Raw genomic sequence first — 19,117 nt, forward strand, 5'->3', positions numbered from 1 at the left:
GAGATGTGGGCCGCCGTGCCACCAATGTACTTACCGGGGAGGGTAAACACCCATTATTCCGCAACTTTCTTTCCGCATACCATACTCCGCATACTTTCATTACGAAGGTACCATGACTCCCCAATGCCATTATAACGCATGACATTACATTTGATATGCTTTTACCACGCATACATTTACAACGAAATTTGTTGTAAACGCATTTATGGTAAAAGCATGTTTTTTTATGTTTGGATAAGGTAAGTATGGGTATAGGGGTATATGTTTTGGGTTACTGAGGTATATGTTTTGGGGTGTTTCTGTATTTTAAGGGTTCAGATATAGTTTTGAGTTATTGGGTACAGGGGTAGTTTTAGGGTTTAGGGACAGGTGTGGGTTTTGGGGTACAGGGGTATTTTTAGGGTTCAGGGCTAGGTTTGGGTTTTGGGGTATAGGAGTATTTTTAGGGTTCAGGGGTAGGTTTGGGTTTTGGGGTTTAGGGGTATTTTAAGGGTTCAGGGCTAAGTTTGGGTTTTGAGATACAGGGGTATTTTAGGGTTCAGGGGTAGGTTTGGGATTTGGGGTACAGGGTTATTTTTAGGGTTCAGGGCTAGGTTTGGGTTTTGGGATACAGGGATATTTTTAGGGTTCAAGGGTAGGTTTGGGGTTTGGGGTACAGGGGTATTTTAAGGGTTCAGGGCTAGGTTTGGGTTTTGGGGCATAGGGGTATTTTAGGGTTCAGGGGTAGGTTTGGGTTTTGGGGTACAGTTGTATTTTTATGGTTCAGGGCTAGGTTTGGGTTTTGGGGTACAGGGGTATTTTTAGGGTTCAGGGGTAGGTTTGGGTTTTAAGGTACAGGGGAGGTCACTTCAAGAATAATTGCCTGGTTTTATTGCAGCGTGCTGGTGGTACACCTGGACCGCGAGGCCGAGGTGGCTTTCAGTCAACACCTAGGGGGAGGGGGCGAGGTACAATGTCCTAGGATCAATGTTCCTTTCTGCCTCAAAATTCCATGAATTATTTTGGTCAGCAAAATACTCAGTCTGCCCATTATTATAATGACAATTATTGTATGGAAGATGAGAATCAGGGTTTCTCTAGCTAGGACAGCCGTAGACAAAGTGAGGGAGTCATTTCAGTTCCACTGGACCAAAATGGGCCTTATGTTGATGTTGTTGCGCTTGGTGTGTCAAAGCCCTTTCTCTTCGATACTGGTGCAACGAAGAGTTCTATTATCCACTCTAAACTCCCTGGGGTACCTTTGTCTGGCTTAACAAATGTTTCTGTAGGATTTTCTGGTGCCCCAGTTCGTAACCCAGTTTCTTGTCCTTTGCCTATCTCCATTGCTCCTTATGATTTGGAGGCTCCGCTTATTTTAACGACTGGTTGTGGCGAGAATTTGTTGGGGTTGGACTTGTTAAAGAGACTGTATGCGACTCTGCATTGTTCTCCTTCTGGTGTACATCCTACTTTAGGTAAGAGATTGACCTCCCCGACATATTTGTCTAGAGACCAACTGCCTTCTGAATTACGTTCCGTGCCTGCTACTCTTTGGGCTACAGGCCCCAATGATCTTGGTCTCTTTCAGATTCCACCCTATGTTGACACCCTCAAGTCCAATGTTAGGCTACCTCGCATTCCTCAGTACAGAATTTCGAGTGAAGGTGAGAGAGCACTGATGGCTATCATTTATGATCTGGTTGAGAAAGGTGTGGTTGAAGAGGCTAGAGGAAATGTGTGCAATAGTCCTGTTCTGCCTGTCCTTAAACGTACTGACTCTTCCCAGCCACCTGTTTATCGTTTTGTGATCGATCTCTGGCAGGTCAACAAGATTGTTGTACCCCAGTTTCCTGTCGTCCCAGATATCACTGCTTTATTGACAATGATACCTGCTTCGGCTGCCTGGTTTTCGGTCATTGACCTCAAGAATGCTTTCTTTAGCATTCCCATTGCTGAGGAAAGTAGGGATATTTTTGGTTTCTTTTTGGGAGGCCGAAGTTTCCGGTTCAAACATGCCCCTCAAGCCTATTGTGAGAGTCCCTCCATTCACAGTCAGGCTTTGAAAACTAAGCTCGATGCTTTCACTTTGCCTCCAGGCACCACCCTTATTCAATACATAGATGATCTGTTGGTTGCTGCTGATTCTGAGGAAATGTGTAAACAAGTTACCGTCTCACTGTTGCATCACTTGTCTGACCTTCATCATAAGGTTTCGCCCTCTAAATTACAATATTGTCGCCAAGAGGTTACCTACTTAGGTCATCTCTTGTCGAAGGAGGGACGGCGATTGACTCATGAAAGAATCCAAGCAGTTGCACAAATGTCTGTACCATGCACACAGAGAGAGGTGTGTGCCTTTTTTGGCATTACCTCTTAATGTAGACAATGGATTCCAAATTTTTCTTTGTTAGCGAAACCTTTGTTAGCACTTACCCTTAAAGATACACCCCAACCTCTCCCTTGGACAGGGGAATGCCAGAAAGGTTTTACTGATTTGCGTACTTCCTTGTGTTCTGCTCCTGTGTTGGGTACTCCGGATTACAGCAAGCCTTTCACACTTTATGTGCACGAGAGAGAAGGTTGTGCATTGGTGATAAGCAACGCCCGTGTGCTTATTTTTCGGCTACATTAGACCCTATAGCTAAAGCATTACCTAGTTGTCTGAAAGCTACAGCAGCAGCAGCAGTTTCTATTCGCCAATCTGCTGGGTTGGTGCTAGACAATACGCTTATTTTCTTGGTGCCACATGCAGTGGATACACTTCTAAACAGGACAAAAACTCAGCATCTTACGAGCGCCTGTTTATCCGGGTATGAGCTGACGCTCTTGGCTAGTCACGTCACGTGCACATCAAGCGATGTAATACCCTAAATCCAGCTTCATTGTTACCGATCCCAATAGAGAAAGACATTCAAGAGCAACATGATTGTTTTCTCCGTACAGAGAAGGAGACAAAAGGTAGGATTGATTTAAAAGATACGCCGCTCCTGGACCCGGATGGGAACCTATGGGTGGATGGTTTGTGTTTTAAGCTCCCCAATGGTGAAACGACTGCAGTCTATGCTGTTACCACTTTGCATACAATTGTGGAGACAGCACGCATTAGGCAGAATTCAGCCCAAGCAGCTGAATTGATAGCTCTGACTAGAGCTTGTGTATTGGCTAAAGGGAAGAGAGTGAATGTGTTCACCGACAGCCAGTATGCATTTGGAGTGGCCCACAGTTTTGGTCACCTTTGGAGGGAAAGAGGATTCTTTACCTCACATGGTACTAAAATACAGCATGGTCAGTTAGTGAATGACCTTTTGGAATCACTTGCTTTACCCACTCCGATTGCATTTGTGAAGTGTAGTGCGCATAAGAGGATCACTGATGATGTGGGTGAAGGAAACGCTTTTGCGGATCAGATAACGAAAGAGACAGCGAAAGATGTGACGAGTCATATGTATGTTGCTGGACCTGCTAGATGGGTCAGTCAAGGAGGAATGTGTGAGGACACAATAGAAAGTGTGAAAATGATTCAGGAAGAGGCTACAGAGAAAGAATTGTGTAAGTGGAGAGATGGTACAGGAATGTTGGATACGACAGGGTGTTGGATAGAATTGTCGGAACACCAACGCTGGCTGTTACCAGATGCCTATGTACTTCCAGTAGTAACTATGGCGCATGCTCCAGCCCACATCAGTGCGAAAGGAATATGCAAGCTTTTGGCTCCAGTATGGCAGAATGCAGGGATTCCTAAATGTGCAGACAATCTTGTTAAACATTGCATTGTTTGTTTGATGCACAACCCAGGAAGAGGGACACCAACCCCAGCAGGCCATTTTGCTCCCCCAACGTATCCTTTTGAGGTATTACAGATAGACTACATTCAAATGGAGAGATGCAATAACCTGGAGTAGGTCTTTGTGGTGGTGTGTGCCTTTTCTAGATGGATAGAGGCCTACCCCCCTAAAGGACAATACTGCCTTGTCTACAGCCAGGGTCCTTCTGAAAGAATATTTCCCGAAGTTTGGTTTACCTCGAATTGTCTGGAGTGACAATGGAAGCGAATTCGTGGGTCAAATCATGCAGAAAGTATGTGCAGGTCTTGGTATTAAACAGAAATTCCATGCGGCAAACCATCCTCAGTCAGCAGGTTTGGTAGAGTGCTATAATGGCACTCTCAAGCTTAAACTTGCGTAGATACAAGCCAGCATAAGTCTTGCCTGGCCCGATGCTTTACCTTTGGCTCTCTTGTCCACCCGAACAGCTGTTCATTCTAGTGTGGGACTTAGCCAATATGAGATTGTGTTCGGACGCCCGCTAATGTCTGGGGTGTCCCTAGACCCAAGAAGTACTCTGACATAGAATACCCAATGCTAATTGACTATCTGCATGACCTTACCACTAAATTGCGTGTTCTCCATCAGCAGGTACAAGACACCTTGCCGGAGGCTTCCTCAGATCCTGGGCACACCCTCCAACATGGCGACTGGGTGTGTCTAAAAAACTTCCAAAGGAAGAGGAATTTGGAGCCTCGCTGGCAGGAGCCGAGACAGGTCCAGCTGACGACACGTACAGCTGTGAAAGTTGTCGGGAAAAAGAACTGGATCCATGGTGTGCACTGCAAAAAGGTGCCCTTGCCTTTGCCTTTCGATCAGTGGGTCCGCGAAGGTATAGGTGATTGTGAAGGAGAGAGGGCCCCCCGTTTGTACCTTTTGGTGATGCACACTTAGAATGGACTCAGTCTGAGAGAGAGGACGATTACGTTTTGCAAAAAGCTGTACCATTGCATCTCAGAATAGATACAACTGATCCAGAGACACTTTTTCGAGACCAAACTGTGCCAAATAAGGACAGATATAATTTGAGGCCTAGAGTGGCAAAATACATTTGAAACCTTTTTCCTTTTTAAATTGCATTTGAAAATTCTGAATTGTATATGTGATACTGGATTCATCCTACGTTAGGTTGAAGGGTCGTGGTAGGAGACCTGAGTCGTGGCAATAGGTCTGCAGGACTTGCAGTGTCATAGGACAGCTAATAACCACAACTGAGTGAGATAGGAAGATTGCCACGAGCAACACTTTAGGGGATGACTTCTGGTGAATCAGAAATTGATAAAAGAACCAAAATGAAGAAGAAATATTGTAAATTATTATTTAATAGATGTGGTGTAGTGCGATGTGTTTTAACTTTGCTATGTGTTTTATTGGCTTGCGTGGGTTGGGTTACTCACACTTTGCAGCCAACATCTTTACCTATATCTACCTCCCAGCCCATACCTTTTCGCACTACTGCTTCCCCACACTAATTTCATACGCTACCAGAGCATGAGCAAATTAGGAGAACGGAGTATTTTAACAATTCCGTCATTCAATTGTTACACCAGCATCAATTGTTGATCAATACCACTGATTGCTGGGTATGTGGACTTTTACCCCATAATACAGATAAAGGAATGCCATATTTAGTTCTACCCTTCTCCCTAAAAGGATCTACTTGGGCTTACACCTCTATGTTTGCCAATGCATATGAGAACCAACATCGACATCCTGTTGGTCCGTATAGGGATGGAATTGACGTTAGTCATGAGGCACTAATAAAAGGAATAGTGGCTATGTCAAAACATTATAAGAAATGTAATGAATTCCACACTGACGAACGACAAGCATACATTGATTGGAATGTGACACATTATGTCACTAGTCTTACAGACAGAGCCAAAAGGAAAAGATCCCCACCTATATATACCGTACCTCACCAAGGTCACGTATGTCTCCAAGGAAATGGTCAAAGTCCTAAGGCACAATTGGGAAAGAGCACTTGTAACATTACATATACCTATGCATCCCAAACGTCTCCACCACTAGTAGCGTCTCAAGGGACATATTTCGTTTGCCATGACAGAGCCTATACATGGCTACCAGCCGATTTCTCAGGAACTTGTTATATAGCTTTTCTCCTCCCTCCAATATATACAGCTCCTTCTGGACATCACAAGACAAGGTACGGTAGAGGGGTTATTGCTTTGGAAGACACAGCAGGACAAGAAGGAGGCGATTTCCTTAAGGGATTCCTCCCATTTTGGGGGCCTATGGCCAATAGTAGAAATATCAGGCATCTCATTCGAGTAGTTCAAGCAACAATAAATGAAACTGTCGGAGCACTGGGTAATATAACTGCCGAGCTTCAGGGGGATCGCCTTATGACATTACAAAACAGAATGGCATTAGACATCATTCTTGCAGATCGTGGTGGAGTCTGTAAATTGATCGGATCCAGTTGTTACATTTACATACCTGACAACGCCCCTACAGTATACCAGGCCATCTCTAAATTATACCACATTGCTGAGTCCATCCACCAGGACGAAGGAAATTGGTCTCTGATGGGATGGTTTTGGGGACTACTGTCTACATGGGGATGGAAAGTATTGACTTTTTTTGGAGTAGTTTTGGCCATCATCTTTGCGTGTTGCCTTTGTTTACAATTGCGCCCCGCAATCTGTGGTCTTTGTGCCACTATGTGTGTCCCAAGACCCATGTCACAGAAAACAGAGAATATGAAGATGATGTTGCAGCAACAGCTTGACGACCTCATGACCATCGACATTGATTCAGATTAGCGTGAGTCTTTGTGAATTGCCTGCGTAATGACAAACGGAGGGTCTGAGGTTCTTTAATTTCGACTCCATCTTACATTCACCGCCATTTTGTGTTGCCTTTACACAGGCTGCTCGATGAACGAAGCATCTCTGCCCTTTTGGACTGCAATGTGTCGAAAACCCCCTCCGTCCTTGTTTTGAAACCAATCTCAGACACTAGCCGACCTAACTAACCCTTATCTGGACTACCTAATCCCCGTATCAACTATCTGTTAGCCTTTAGTATTCTTCTCTTGCCTATCTTATCTTTTTGGCCTTCGCTATTCTCTCCCTGTGTTTTCCTATTTCACAACCTTTCTTTTGAAGCATACAGACATGTCCTGTCATTGCAACACTGAACCATGGGTACCAGTATTGATTAACTCTGGGGGCTGGATAACACACAACATGTAAGCAGAGAGCATTCTGGTTGCACAACACCTTGTTTTCAAACTCTTCTGATTGGCTAAAACTTTGTGCATTGGGTGTATGTTTGTCCAGATGTATTTTGGCTATAAAAGTTTGTGAGCCACGGAGTAAAGTGGCAGTCTCCTGAGAACCTACTTGGTGTACTTCTTGGACAACTGTGCTTAGCTGCAGCTAATAAACTTGGTATTTCTACGCCAACAGAGTATTCCGTGTCTCTCTGCAACAAGGCAGGTGAACTCAAAGATTTCAGGCGTACCCTGCGCCGCCAGGCCCAAAGGCCCGGTTCTTCAATGTGGCATAGAGTGGAGTACAGTGTTGTAGAGTGGAGTACCATAGCGTACACTAGTGTGTGGTGGAGTGGAGAGGTATAGAGTGGAGTTAGGTAGAATGCAGTGGAATGCCATAGAGTGGAATGGAGTGCAATTGAATAATATATAGTGCATTCGCATAGATTGGAGTGGGGTACAGTGGAGTGGCATGTCATAGAGTGGCGTGGGTTGGAGTGGGTGTTGTAGAGTAGAGTAAAGTGGCATAGAGTAGAGTGGCATAGACTGCAGGGGTGGAGAGTAGAGTAGTATGTTGTAGAGTACAGTGAAGTGCTATAAAATGGACTCCTGTAGAGTGGAGTTGTGTACACTGGAATAGCATACAGTGGAGTGGCGTAGAGTGCAGTGGCATACAGTAGAACAGCATAGAGTGGAGTGGAGTGAAGTGCAGTGGAGTAAAATACAGTGGAGTGCTATACAGTGAAATAGCGTCAAGTGGATTGGCGTAAAGTGGAGTGGCAAACAGTAGAGCAACGCAGAGTGAAATTGTGTAAGGTGAAGTGGCTTACAGTGGAGTATCAGAGTGCAGTAGACTGTTGTAGAGTGGAGTGGCATGTTGTAGACTGGAATTACTTGTCATAGAGTGGAGTGTTCTGCCGTCTGTTGAAGTGGAGTGGTGTGTCGTACAGAGGAGTGTTGTGTCATATAGAGGAGTAGAGTAGAGTAGAGTAGAGTAGAGGGGAGGGGAATGGAATGGAGTAGATTGGAGTGAAGTGTCGTAGAGTCTAGTGTAAAGAAGTAATTTCAAAATGTCTGAATGGCTGTACATAAAAAATTTCAAGAATGTAGAATATGATGTGTAGAATAACGAAAGGCAACAATTTGTGCTTCCTTGCATTTCTATAGATTTATCAAGCAACGCAGGGCAACATTTTGTGGCCTTGTGTTACTTGGTAAATCTGACGTAGGTATTGCATTGCCCTTGCGACACTATGCGTGATGCAAGGTTACCTCAATATAGTGATAAGTGTGTCCCTTTGTAATATATTTTGTACTATAAACACATTGGTAGTAGTTTTTTCCTCTACAGGAAATGGAACATCAGAACAAGAAGTGCGAATACCGCTAGGAGGAGACTAAACACTTGGATTACGGAGAGGAGCTCATTAGGGTTCCCTACCGGCTTTTTTCATGGATAATTACGTTAAGGAGTTGGATTAAGGATTCCTTCTGTTCGAGGATACTAAGAACCGAGTGCAACTACAAATGGGTGCACTCTCAAGCTTTGGAAATTATCATAGACTGTTTTGACGATAAGGAGTTGCTTTTTTAAAGCCTCTAATACATATCCAATCGGGAGTAATAGACAACTTGGATCCACTGTTTACGCTGGGGTTGACCGCGATCACTTTCGCTATTGCCTTGATAAAGTCTAAGGCAAGACGAAACACGTGTTGGTATAGACACTGTCTTAGATGCTGGATGTAACACCAACAAGAATAAAGAAACATCATATTGAAGAATCTGAACTGTTTGGACTTTGTATATTTTAGTATGGCCAAGATCATAAAATAGAATATGGTTATAAGCAAATCGTCAATCAAGTGATGTTTGTGTGGTACTTATGATCCAGAACAAATCGTACTTTTCCGATATCTGGGGATATTTTAACTGTTTAAGGGTGTGCTTACTGATGCTCTTTTCTATGTAATATATTGTGCACTGAATGCTGCGGTAACTTGATAGTGTACCATGGTGCATGCCGATGACAAGGCAGTATATAATTTGCTAATGGCTGCCTATACAAATTTAAGGCAGGCATATTTTACTACACTTTAGCTGTGTTCTAGGTTAGGGCCTTAAATATAAGTACGTATTTTTTTATTGTTGTTTCCTACATATTGCCACTTAATTAAAGTGTTAATAGGTAGAGTAATGTATTTATATTTTTATATATCTTTTTTTAAGCTTACAGAGTACTGCTAGTACCTAGAAAGTACCATGCTTTAAACAAATTAACCTTTGTTTAAAAGTGTTTTTAAGTAGCGCTGTATTTTCTATGTATTTCCGTGGTACTCCTTACATTTTGTTTAAAGAATTAAATATGTAAAAAAAATAAAAATACACTTTAGTACACTAAATTTCTGAAATATAGTGTGTATTTTTTTAAACATTTAATTTTTTTCTTTTCTTTTTTTAAGTACCTCAGTACTTCCTAGATAAAACTTTTTTAAATATATATGTAAACTATATACTTTATTACTGTTCCATATGAAGTGTAATCCGAACTAATTGCTAATGCGAAGTGATCCGAAGAGCATGTATGTACTTGTGTGTCTAATTTAGTGACCAGGGAAAGCGAGCACACACTATGATAGATTGCGGTGCTTTCACTTCAGTGACACCCCCGCGAGCCCCTGGATACTTGGACTGCTGGATCGTTCATCCGACAACGGTACAATGGACCCTTAGAGTTGCAGTTCTGTCATTTTATAGCGCTACGACACCACATTTGAGGCACCAAGCGCTATATAAATTATCGTAGCCTGTTGTTGTTTTATCCGTATGACATATGTCAATCTTCAGCAAAAGCCTTAAAGACATTACTACCCGTTGGAGATCTCGCACGCCCGTTGCAGAGCGCCTAGAGACGACTTCTTCGAAGTCAGTGTGATGTAAAGAAGAGCAGGTAAATAGGCTTAGCTTTGTTGATTTTCTTGCTCAGCTCGAGGTGAATGAACCTCGATCGACTGAACGGAGTTGTGAACTGCTTCAATGCAACCCGATAAAATGACTTCGTTGGCATTGAGAAGAGTAGGCAAATAACTAAAACAAATACAGTTACACCCAAAATAAAGCATAACAGTAGACGGATTGGGAAGTCAGAAAAGGCAGAATTCCAGTTAAATGCGGTATTCTTCATTTAATAATAAAAAAACGCAGCTAAATGAACCTGTGAAGGGGTGAGACGCTGGGTAGCCAGGGGAGGGCAGGCCCTCTCTCCTTTTCCTCCCAGGCGCTCTTTACCAGAGGGGGAGGGGTATTCCGGGGTGAGGGTGGAAGGGATGGGTTTTCCTTTAAGAGTTAAGAAACTTGAGAGGCTGTTTGCTCAACAATCAGAGCAGCGCGGAGCCGCCAGTGTGTCTAGACTAGCACATGGTGGGGGGACAGCCAATGGCTCCAGCGCAGAAGTAGGAGGCGTGTGTGCGTCTCCGTGTGTGTGTGTGCGTGCTCCACAAGAACAAAAAAAGAGAGCGAGAGGGAGAAAAGGGGAAAACAGAAGGAAAAAACTCTTCAGAGCACTGCTGGAGCAGCCGGGAGCGGCGCCGCCGGGAGGGCCCCTTCTCCAGAGCCAGCCTTGCTCCTTCTCAGACGCGCACGGGACCCCCGACTCCCCAGCAGCCGCCGGGCCTTGGGGGCGAGGTCTCCGTTCCTTATAAACACAAGGATTTTACAGGACGTTTCTTGGCTTCTTTGCTCGGCGCTGCAGTGGAAGTGCGGTTTTCCTGCCGCTTTGCTTGCTTCTTGGTAAAGCTGCTGTGCAAGGGGGAAGAGTCTGAAAGCAGCCGAGGGTCGTCTCCATTTCACAGACAGAGCCCCCCGCATCTGTGGCCCTGCACACTCGAAACCTCTGTGTTGTATCCATTGCAATACAAGCGCCCCGAAGACTGTCCACGCTAGAGCAAGCACATCGTCGTTCTCCTCCTGTTGGAGCCCCCTCGGTGGGGAGAGTATCCGTTTCAAGCACATGAACTGAGGGTTCTCTCGGGTTTTTACCTTATTTCTTTAATTTTGCCATTTTTGGCCTCAGAAACTGGAGGGGCTCCCATGCAAAGAGGATGTTGGCACTTTGTGACTCTGTGAGCTGATGGTTTTCCACTTTCACGAGCAGTTCACATCCGGATTTACCTGGCTTTCCTTGGACGTGCTGTGACCCCACACGCGGACGTCACTTTAAGGCGAGTTTCTGCGCGCTTCGTGGTGTGCAAGTGAGGGATAGAAATGTAGGACCCCCCTCACCCCCATACCCGTTTTGGATGTTTCATTGATGTTTGCGGGCTCCGGACGGGCATCTGTTGTTTGCAGTTCGATGGACTGTCTCTTCGGAGGGGCCGGCTGAACGTGTGCTGCCCCCGGAGGGGTGGTGCACGGAGCCCCATGCATCTCCGGGTTCCTGCCCCCGAGGGGGACTAGGGAGCCAGGCAAGATCGGACCCAGGAGCCGGGGGAGGAAGGAGGGGGAAGCAACTCCGGATCCTCGTCGCATGTTCAGGTCCAGACGCTCCAGTCTGGTCCGGCGCCTTTGGAGAAGCCGAGTGCTGCAGCAGGGGGAGCATCGGGCCGGGGGGCGTCATGGGGGCTGCTCTGCCAGCCCCGGGGCCAGGCACGGTGGCGTTGCTGGGACCGAAGTGGGGCCGAATGCAGGTACTGCTGGGATCTCATGGGGGCATCATGGAAGCCCCGCGGAGACCCCTGGGCGGTGGACAGGGGACACCTCTGAAACCGACAATGGAGACACGTCTGCGACCCCCGAGGGGCTGGACGGAGGGGCAGCAGCGAGCCCGGAGGACTCGGACAGGACGGTGACCTGCTGCCTCTTCCAGGACAACTCTCCCTCGAGCCCCCGGACCCCGGCATCCCCCCAGTCCCCCGCCATGGCAACCCCAAGGTCCCCTGTTCCGCCCGACCCCGAACTGAAAGCAGTCACCTACTCGCTTCTCAAGCGCTTACGGAGCCTCGAGGCGCTGCTGGAGGCCGTGGAATCCAAAGGAGCTATGGTAGGGGGCTGTGTCCCGCTGCCCCCTCGCTTGGCCGAGCTGCGGGTGGGGGGCTTGCCCGCCTCCCCCCAGTGGCTACTCTGCAAGCTCTTCCGCTGGCCCGATCTCCAGCGCCCTGCCGAGCTCAAGGCGCTATTGGGCTGTCAGAACTTCGGGAGGTCGGAGGACAGTGCCTGCTGCAACCCCTACCACTACAGTCGTCTGTGCGGGCCAGGTGAGTTGGTGACGGGGGTTGGGTGTAGTGGGAGAGAGGGTGTGGTTGGGGAGAAGAGAGTTAGGGCAGTGTTGTGGGAGGTAATGTAGTGTTGATTCGGGTCACAGTCCATGCTTCTGATGGTGGGCAGTGTAGTGTGTCTCTGGAGTACTGATGAGATACTGTGTCCATGAGCGAGAGGCCATGGCAGTGTTGGGATGGACGGCGTTTCTGTGTGTGTGTGTGTGTGTGTGGTGGGGGGGGGGGGGGAGCATAGTTGCACAAGATGGACCAGCATCTCTCTGTATGGGGGAGGGGTTGTGGGACAGTACTATTTTTTAGGATGGATCATTGTTTCTCCGTGGGAGAATACGGGGCACCGTATCTCTCGGGAAGAGAGATGGGGGCTTCTCTGGATGGACGGTGGCTCTTGGGAGCCGAGCATGGATGGGCAGTGCTAGGGAGGGGGTGTGACATTGTCGGATCAAAAGAGGAGTATGGACAGTGTTTCTGTGGGTGGACGTTGTTGCTCCGGGTTGGACAGTATGGTACAGAACTTCTCGAGATGGGCAATGTTTTTTTGACAAGAGACTAGAGTATGGATCAATGCTTGTCAGGTGGACAGTGTTTCTCCTTGGCAGAGTATGGGTAAGTTTGGACAGTGTTTCTCCGTGGCAGAATACGGGGCAGTGCTTCTCGGAATGGACAGTGTTTCTCCGTGGGATAGCATGACTGTTTTCACATGGTAGATGTTTTTCTTAGGATAGAGCCCGGGCACCGGAGTGTGGGCAGTGTTGCACGGGAATGATGAGAGTATGGAGGTGGGTTCGGAAGGGGGTGTTTCTCGGGGGTGGGGAAAGAATCACGTGTGGGTTTATTTTACATTTTTTTTTCTCGAGCAGCGATGAAAACAGTGGTTTCTTTGAAACTGGTCCTATTCCTGGGGCTTGGAGTGAGGAAAGCGCCTTCCCTGCGGGAGTGCTGACCGCGGTGATTTCTTGGGTGCAAGCGATGGGCGGGGGTATCTGCAGGCTGACGATGGGAGAAGAAGTTGAAGGCAGTATTTTCCTGACAAAATGTATCCAGCAACAGTTTAGGCAGGTGTATGTGTGTGTTTTTTTTTCTTCTGGACCAGATGCTGACAATGAGGCAGGTGATTTGTCAGGGGTCAAGGAAGAAGGAATATATATGTATTTTTTATCAGGCAGAAGCCGAGGCAGGGCTTTCCCTGGGTCAGGGATGTGGTATCTGGAATCTGAAGAAAAGACGATTTTTCCGGGGAAGAGTAAACTGTTGGTGATTTTCTGGGAGTATAACTTCTGGGATCAAGACATTTGGTGCCTCTGTGGCAGCGAGTTGAAGCTTATGGTTGCTTTGTGGTGGGGATTGGGGCACGGCTACTGGGGAGCAGATGCATATAAACAAAAGTGGAGGGTGCCTTCCAAAACGAGCAGTAAAGTAACTATGCCCTGTTCCCCAGTACTCACTGTGTAAACTACATGTGTTCTTATGGAACCCACACATACACCCTAATAACTTTTTATGCTTCATCAGGTGCTCACCACCAGGTGGGCTCAACCTCGCAGTGAGAGGGAGCACTTTGATATTCTCCAGACGCTTAGTGTGATCTCAGGATGGAAAATGTTGAAAGAATCTCCAGGGAACCCTAACCCAATCCTTTAATAGGAGGGGCTGTGTGATCTGGTAAACAATATAGCGCGACACTAGGGCATTTACTGAGCCAGTGTCTGTCTTCTAGGTCGACATGTGTCATCTGCTTGCAAGATGCATAGACTTCATCAGGACCTTTAAGACCCTTATACTCTTAACCTATACTGAGGAGGAATTATGCATTCGCACGTGTTCCATGCAAGATCAAGAGATCCTTGCCCAACCCTTCTGTACAGGGCGAGTTGATTGAAAACTGGAGATTATCCGCTTCAAGAATCGTGGCAACGGATATAATCCCGGTCTCATGGGAGCAAATGCGGGGGCCTGCTGGGATCAAAGGTCACACATGCACCAATGCCCAGTGGGGACTTCCTAACCCAAGCCCACCTGCTAGAGAGTACCTCACCAGGTGAGGACCCGATGATGAAGCATGCTGCATAATTAGCACACGGGTATTCAAAATGGATTCATGTATGCAATGGTTTTAATTAATCAAGCATAATAAAAATGTACCTTACCGTACCTGGGTGAGGGCTCTGTACGAGCACATGTAGTGTGCCTGATGAGCACTAAGGAGCAGGGCTTAGTGACTGCGTATTTGGGAGATACTCTCCACTTCTGGTTATGTATATCATTTTGGGGAAACTGAGGGCCTTTTCCCACATAACTGTTCCCCTTCCCTCTCATTGGTTTTGGTACTGGGGTACAGAGCATGAGATAGCTGATTTCTGTGGGGCAAGGGAATAAGGTAAAGGTTGAAGCCAGTGGTTTCTGTGAGGAAGAGCGTTATGGAGGGGCATCTCTCCGTCACTGGAAGGGGTACATGTTTTTTATATGCACTACCGTTTCCGTTGAAGTGTATGTTGCCTTTTGTGTCTGGGGTGGGGCAAATGGCGTGCAGAGGGTGGTATCCCTCGGGCGGGGGAGGAGGTTGGGAGTCTGATGGTTTCTTCGACAGGTGGGAATTCATTCTTTGGTATGGTGCAGACTTGCCCTTTATGGCAGTTGGTGTGGCAAATGCCTTCACCGGTACAGGGGGTGAGGCACATAGGTTCCCTGGGGCATGCAGTGAGTCTGGGCGGTTTTTGGGACTGATGATGAAGTCGTTGGTTTCTCTTGGTCAGGCATTGAGACCAATCAATGGTTTCTCCATATCAGAAAGTGTGCTAGGTAGTTTCTTTGAAATCGAGGATAGAGCAGGTAGCCTCTTAGATCTGGGAGTGAGGTAGCCTCTTAGATCTGGGAGTGAGGCAAGCTGTTTCTCTTGAGGCACGAGGTGTAGCTTCCCTGGATCTGGGGGTGAAGCAGTGATTTCTTCGAGGCTGGGAGTGTAGCAAGTAGCTTCCCTAGGTCTAGGAGTAAGCTGTGTGGTTTGTTTGGGGTCCAGGAGGTGGGCAGTTTGAAAGCTAATCACTTCTCTAGGGCAGTGTTTGTGGTGGGTTCTTCTCTGGGACAGATGCTGAGATTGACAGATTCTCCTGTGCCTGGGACAGACCTCACTTTTCTCCTCGTGTGTTTGTTGCATATTCCGAATAATACTTATGATTTGCTTCTGAAATGTCCATATTGTTAGTCACCCGCTTGATCCAATGGGTACTTTAGTATGTCAATGCATGAGTTTAAAAAAAAATGCAAAGTGTACATCATACGCTAGAAGAGTGTCCTGGGGTGTTACGATCGGTGTAGGGTGCTGTTCCTAGGAGCCCTACGCCCTCGAGTGATATGGTTGCGCAACGCACCCTTAGGGATAGCCCCCCTCCAAGGGTGCAATGCGCAAATTCTATCCTCTTGGGTTTCTTAGAATGCTTAGCGTGTTGCATATAGAAGTTGTCAAAAAGGTGCTGTACCTTTGAATGCCAGGAGGGCACAGCGTGTACCAAGTCTCTCCCTTAGGCACATGAACAGACTCCTTGGCAGAGTACTGAAAATGAGGCCACAAGCACAACTGTGCAGTGATGAACATACGTCACATCCGCTGTGGTTCTAGACACCCACTCATCCTTTCTCTCCTTCAGCATCTCACCTCCTGCCTTTTTCCATAGAGGTGGACCCTAACACGTCACCATCCTCAAACAGCCTAGTTAAAACCTTTCACTCGGGTTTCTGTACTTTTCACAAGAAGCTGCACTTTCACGGCTAGCCAGCTTCATCACTTCTGCCTTTCACAGTCACCCGCCTGCCCTCACCTTACTGCTAGATCTTTTGGCTGCTTCTGATACTGTTAATTATTGTACTTTAGCATTTTTTGGTATCACGTGGGCTTGAAATGTGCAATAAAATGTGTTCCGTACAGGCACCCCCAAACTAAGTTTCCCGGGGCTCCCAAATTCCTTGACATCCACTGTGTGTAGCCAAGGTCAGCCTGGGACACAACATAGGCCTGCCCCCACCCCTCCAAAATGACCCCCATTGGCAAATCTGATAGCTAATAAAACGTAGTAACCTTTTTGAAAATTGGGCCGCTTTGAACTTGTTAAAGACTGTTTTGTACGGTATATGGGAACAAATGTATTTGTGCTTGCTGCAGCCTGTTTGTGGTGATGTCATGGAAATCAACAGCTCACAAGATAATACAACAGGCCCACAAACAGCAAAAAAATGACCCATACACTTGACCTTTCAGACTAGCCCATCAGAGAGTGCATGACTGCCCCATGGCCAGTCCGACCCTGGGTGTTATACACACTTGGATGACCTCTGTCCTCATTCACATGTTTTGTGGGTGGCCTGAGACGCAACAACAAAGTGACTTATGGCTGGCATCAGCTCTGACAGGGCTGCCTCCTTTTCGTACTTTACTCAACCTCTACAGGACATTGCCTCCACACTTGTTTTTTAATGCCATCTATATACTCATGTTACCTAACACTTCTCTTTTTCCATTGCCTATGTTTACCCTCCTTTAGGCAGATGAATCTATCGCACTGCCATCCACTACTCGATGGCACTACGTGTGGTCCCCCGTCTTAAGTTCCTCCCAAATTGAGTTTCTCTGGTTCCCTCCTTTTCAGCACCTATCATTCTAAATAACTCCTTTATCTGTCCTTCTAGGTCCCTGACATTTGCTCACTCCTCTATAAATCCTCTGTTCTGTCCGGCCTGTTCCAGGGATGTTTTTTTATGTTCAGTTTGAATTTCCTGGTACCCTACATCTAAAGCGCATCCCATTTGACCTGTACTCAGCTCAATTGAACTGCCAGGCCCTCTCCGTTTCCCACAGTATTCTTTTGCACCAATTATCAGGATCCTAAAGTTAGCCACTATAATCTTGTGCAAGTTACTTATCGTTACTCTCACTTCATGCTGATACCAAGCTGGGTGGTGCTTTGCATTAACATGGCCATATAGAAACTAATGACATGTTCAAAACAGGGGAAAACACTTCTCCTGCAACCCAAGATTTTGTGGCACTGCACTCCTACCCAGAACCTAAGATCTACCCATAGCAATGTCGTTTCACCCAAGCGCACCTGCACCGTCTGCATGTTCTAGTCCTATATATTAAAGTCTTTATCTGTTGGTACACCTTACTAAGAGTGATCTGTGCATACCACTCACTGAAAAAAAACAGTGATATAAGTGATGTCTCAGGTGAAAACGTAAGTTTAAATGTAACGTTTTCACCCAAAAAAACAGTGGAATTCATTAGGTATAGTTAAAAGAAAGTTATTTTAAACTCGTGCCACCAGCGTGCACAGTGCTGTCGTCAATGATGTATTGCTGTTATCGATGATGTCATGGAATATGTGAGGTCTGAAGCAGTGCGTGGCGAGGTCTTGAGCTACAGTACTTCAATTACTGTGACTGGTGAATTTCAGTGTTTTTTAGAGTTTAAAAATGTTATATTTTAACTTGCTGTTTCACCTAACTTTAATGTTACTTTAACCTTTGTTTTTTCAGTGAATTTCTAGAGGTTTTTTTGTGACGTGAAGTAATATTTTTGCTGCCATACCTGTAGGCAAAAAGCGGTGCCACGCACAGCCTTTGGAGGTAGGCCCAGCGACCAGGTCCTGCGCCCAACCCTCGCCATGCAAGGCATTTGGCTGTGCGTGGCATGAGGTTGGCAGCCAGGCCCGGAACCCCGTAACTGGGCAGCACCTATGGTCTTGCAACACCATGTCCTGTGTGCCACCCACCCCTTATGTGTTGTTGTGCGGTAGTACTTATGTGAAATTATGTGAATTCCGCAATGAGCCTAGCTGTAGTACCGCAAAAAAAACATTGATCCCAAGTGTACCCTCAGGGCATACCTCGCTTACCCCCTTATCCTTTTCTTTTGTTTTCTATGACACAGGCTGCTATATATTCCTCTTCATGTTGCAGCCAGCCTACCGATCCTGTGTTTTGATCTCATGCTACCACGTCACTAGATATGTATATTTTTTTAACCTTAATTTCTCAAAAATTACTGACCAGATTTAGTCCAAATCACACAAAAAGCAGTATTAGAAAAGGCCGGGCCTGCTGTACCTGGCATTACACTTGTGACCTGCAGGCTTAACATACATATTTTCAACTCGGCCTCAACCCACGAAGCTATTTTATAGGCTACAGCAAGCCTCGTGTGTACTATGGTTGTGTAGAGCATTCCCTCAACTTGTATGGCCCCAGAGCTCTCTCTGAATCCGGGTGCCTTTTACGGTCCTGGGGCTCTTGTGACCAGGGTGTAAGAAAGATAGCATTTTTATTGTTTCAAGATATTTAAAACCATCACAATATAAAAGCCAGTCAAAATATAGTATAGCGTGATCATTCAATAAATAAAACAGCATTCGATTCTGTTGGGGCCCGATTTGTGTGTGTGTGTGTGTGTGTGTGTGTGTGTGTGTAAGTGGTCTGTTGATAATGTAGTTGGCTGTACTTTCTGTTGTTTAGATGTGACGCCTACTGCATCATTGCTGTCCTGGTTGGGGTACACTAATGTATTGTTTGTCTGTGGAGCATTAGGGGCACAGATGAGCAGGATTTTGCACTTTCTTTTATTTTGCCGGGATGCGCATCTGCTCGTTGTTCTATTTCGAGCTTCCTTTTCACTGGTGTTGCTTTGATGCCATTCTGTGTATATTCGGGTGCTGATACAAATAATTGAACGCTCCACGGAGGTGGGTACGCTGCGCCAGCTAGATGGCTTTGGGGCAGTGTTGTGCGCAAGCCCGCAGCCCACGTTACATATA

At 46.4% G+C, this 19,117-nt stretch overlaps 1 protein-coding gene across 1 annotated transcript in view; it reads left to right on the forward strand.

Moving 5' to 3' along the window:
- The first annotated feature begins 10,540 nt into the window (after positions 1 to 10,540).
- SMAD6 (SMAD family member 6) overlaps positions 10,541 to 19,117 on the forward strand; it is a 131,777-nt gene continuing 123,200 nt past the window's right edge. The window contains exon 1 of the mRNA XM_086958004.1: positions 10,541 to 12,293. Coding sequence (XP_086814130.1) covers positions 11,567 to 12,293 — 727 coding nt within the window. The 5' untranslated portion in view covers positions 10,541 to 11,566. The remainder of the gene's footprint in view (positions 12,294 to 19,117) is intronic.

This window comes from Lissotriton vulgaris, chromosome 2_1 (assembly GCF_964263255.1).
Source record: "Lissotriton vulgaris chromosome 2_1, aLisVul1.2, whole genome shotgun sequence".
Taxonomy (NCBI): domain Eukaryota; kingdom Metazoa; phylum Chordata; class Amphibia; order Caudata; family Salamandridae; genus Lissotriton; species Lissotriton vulgaris.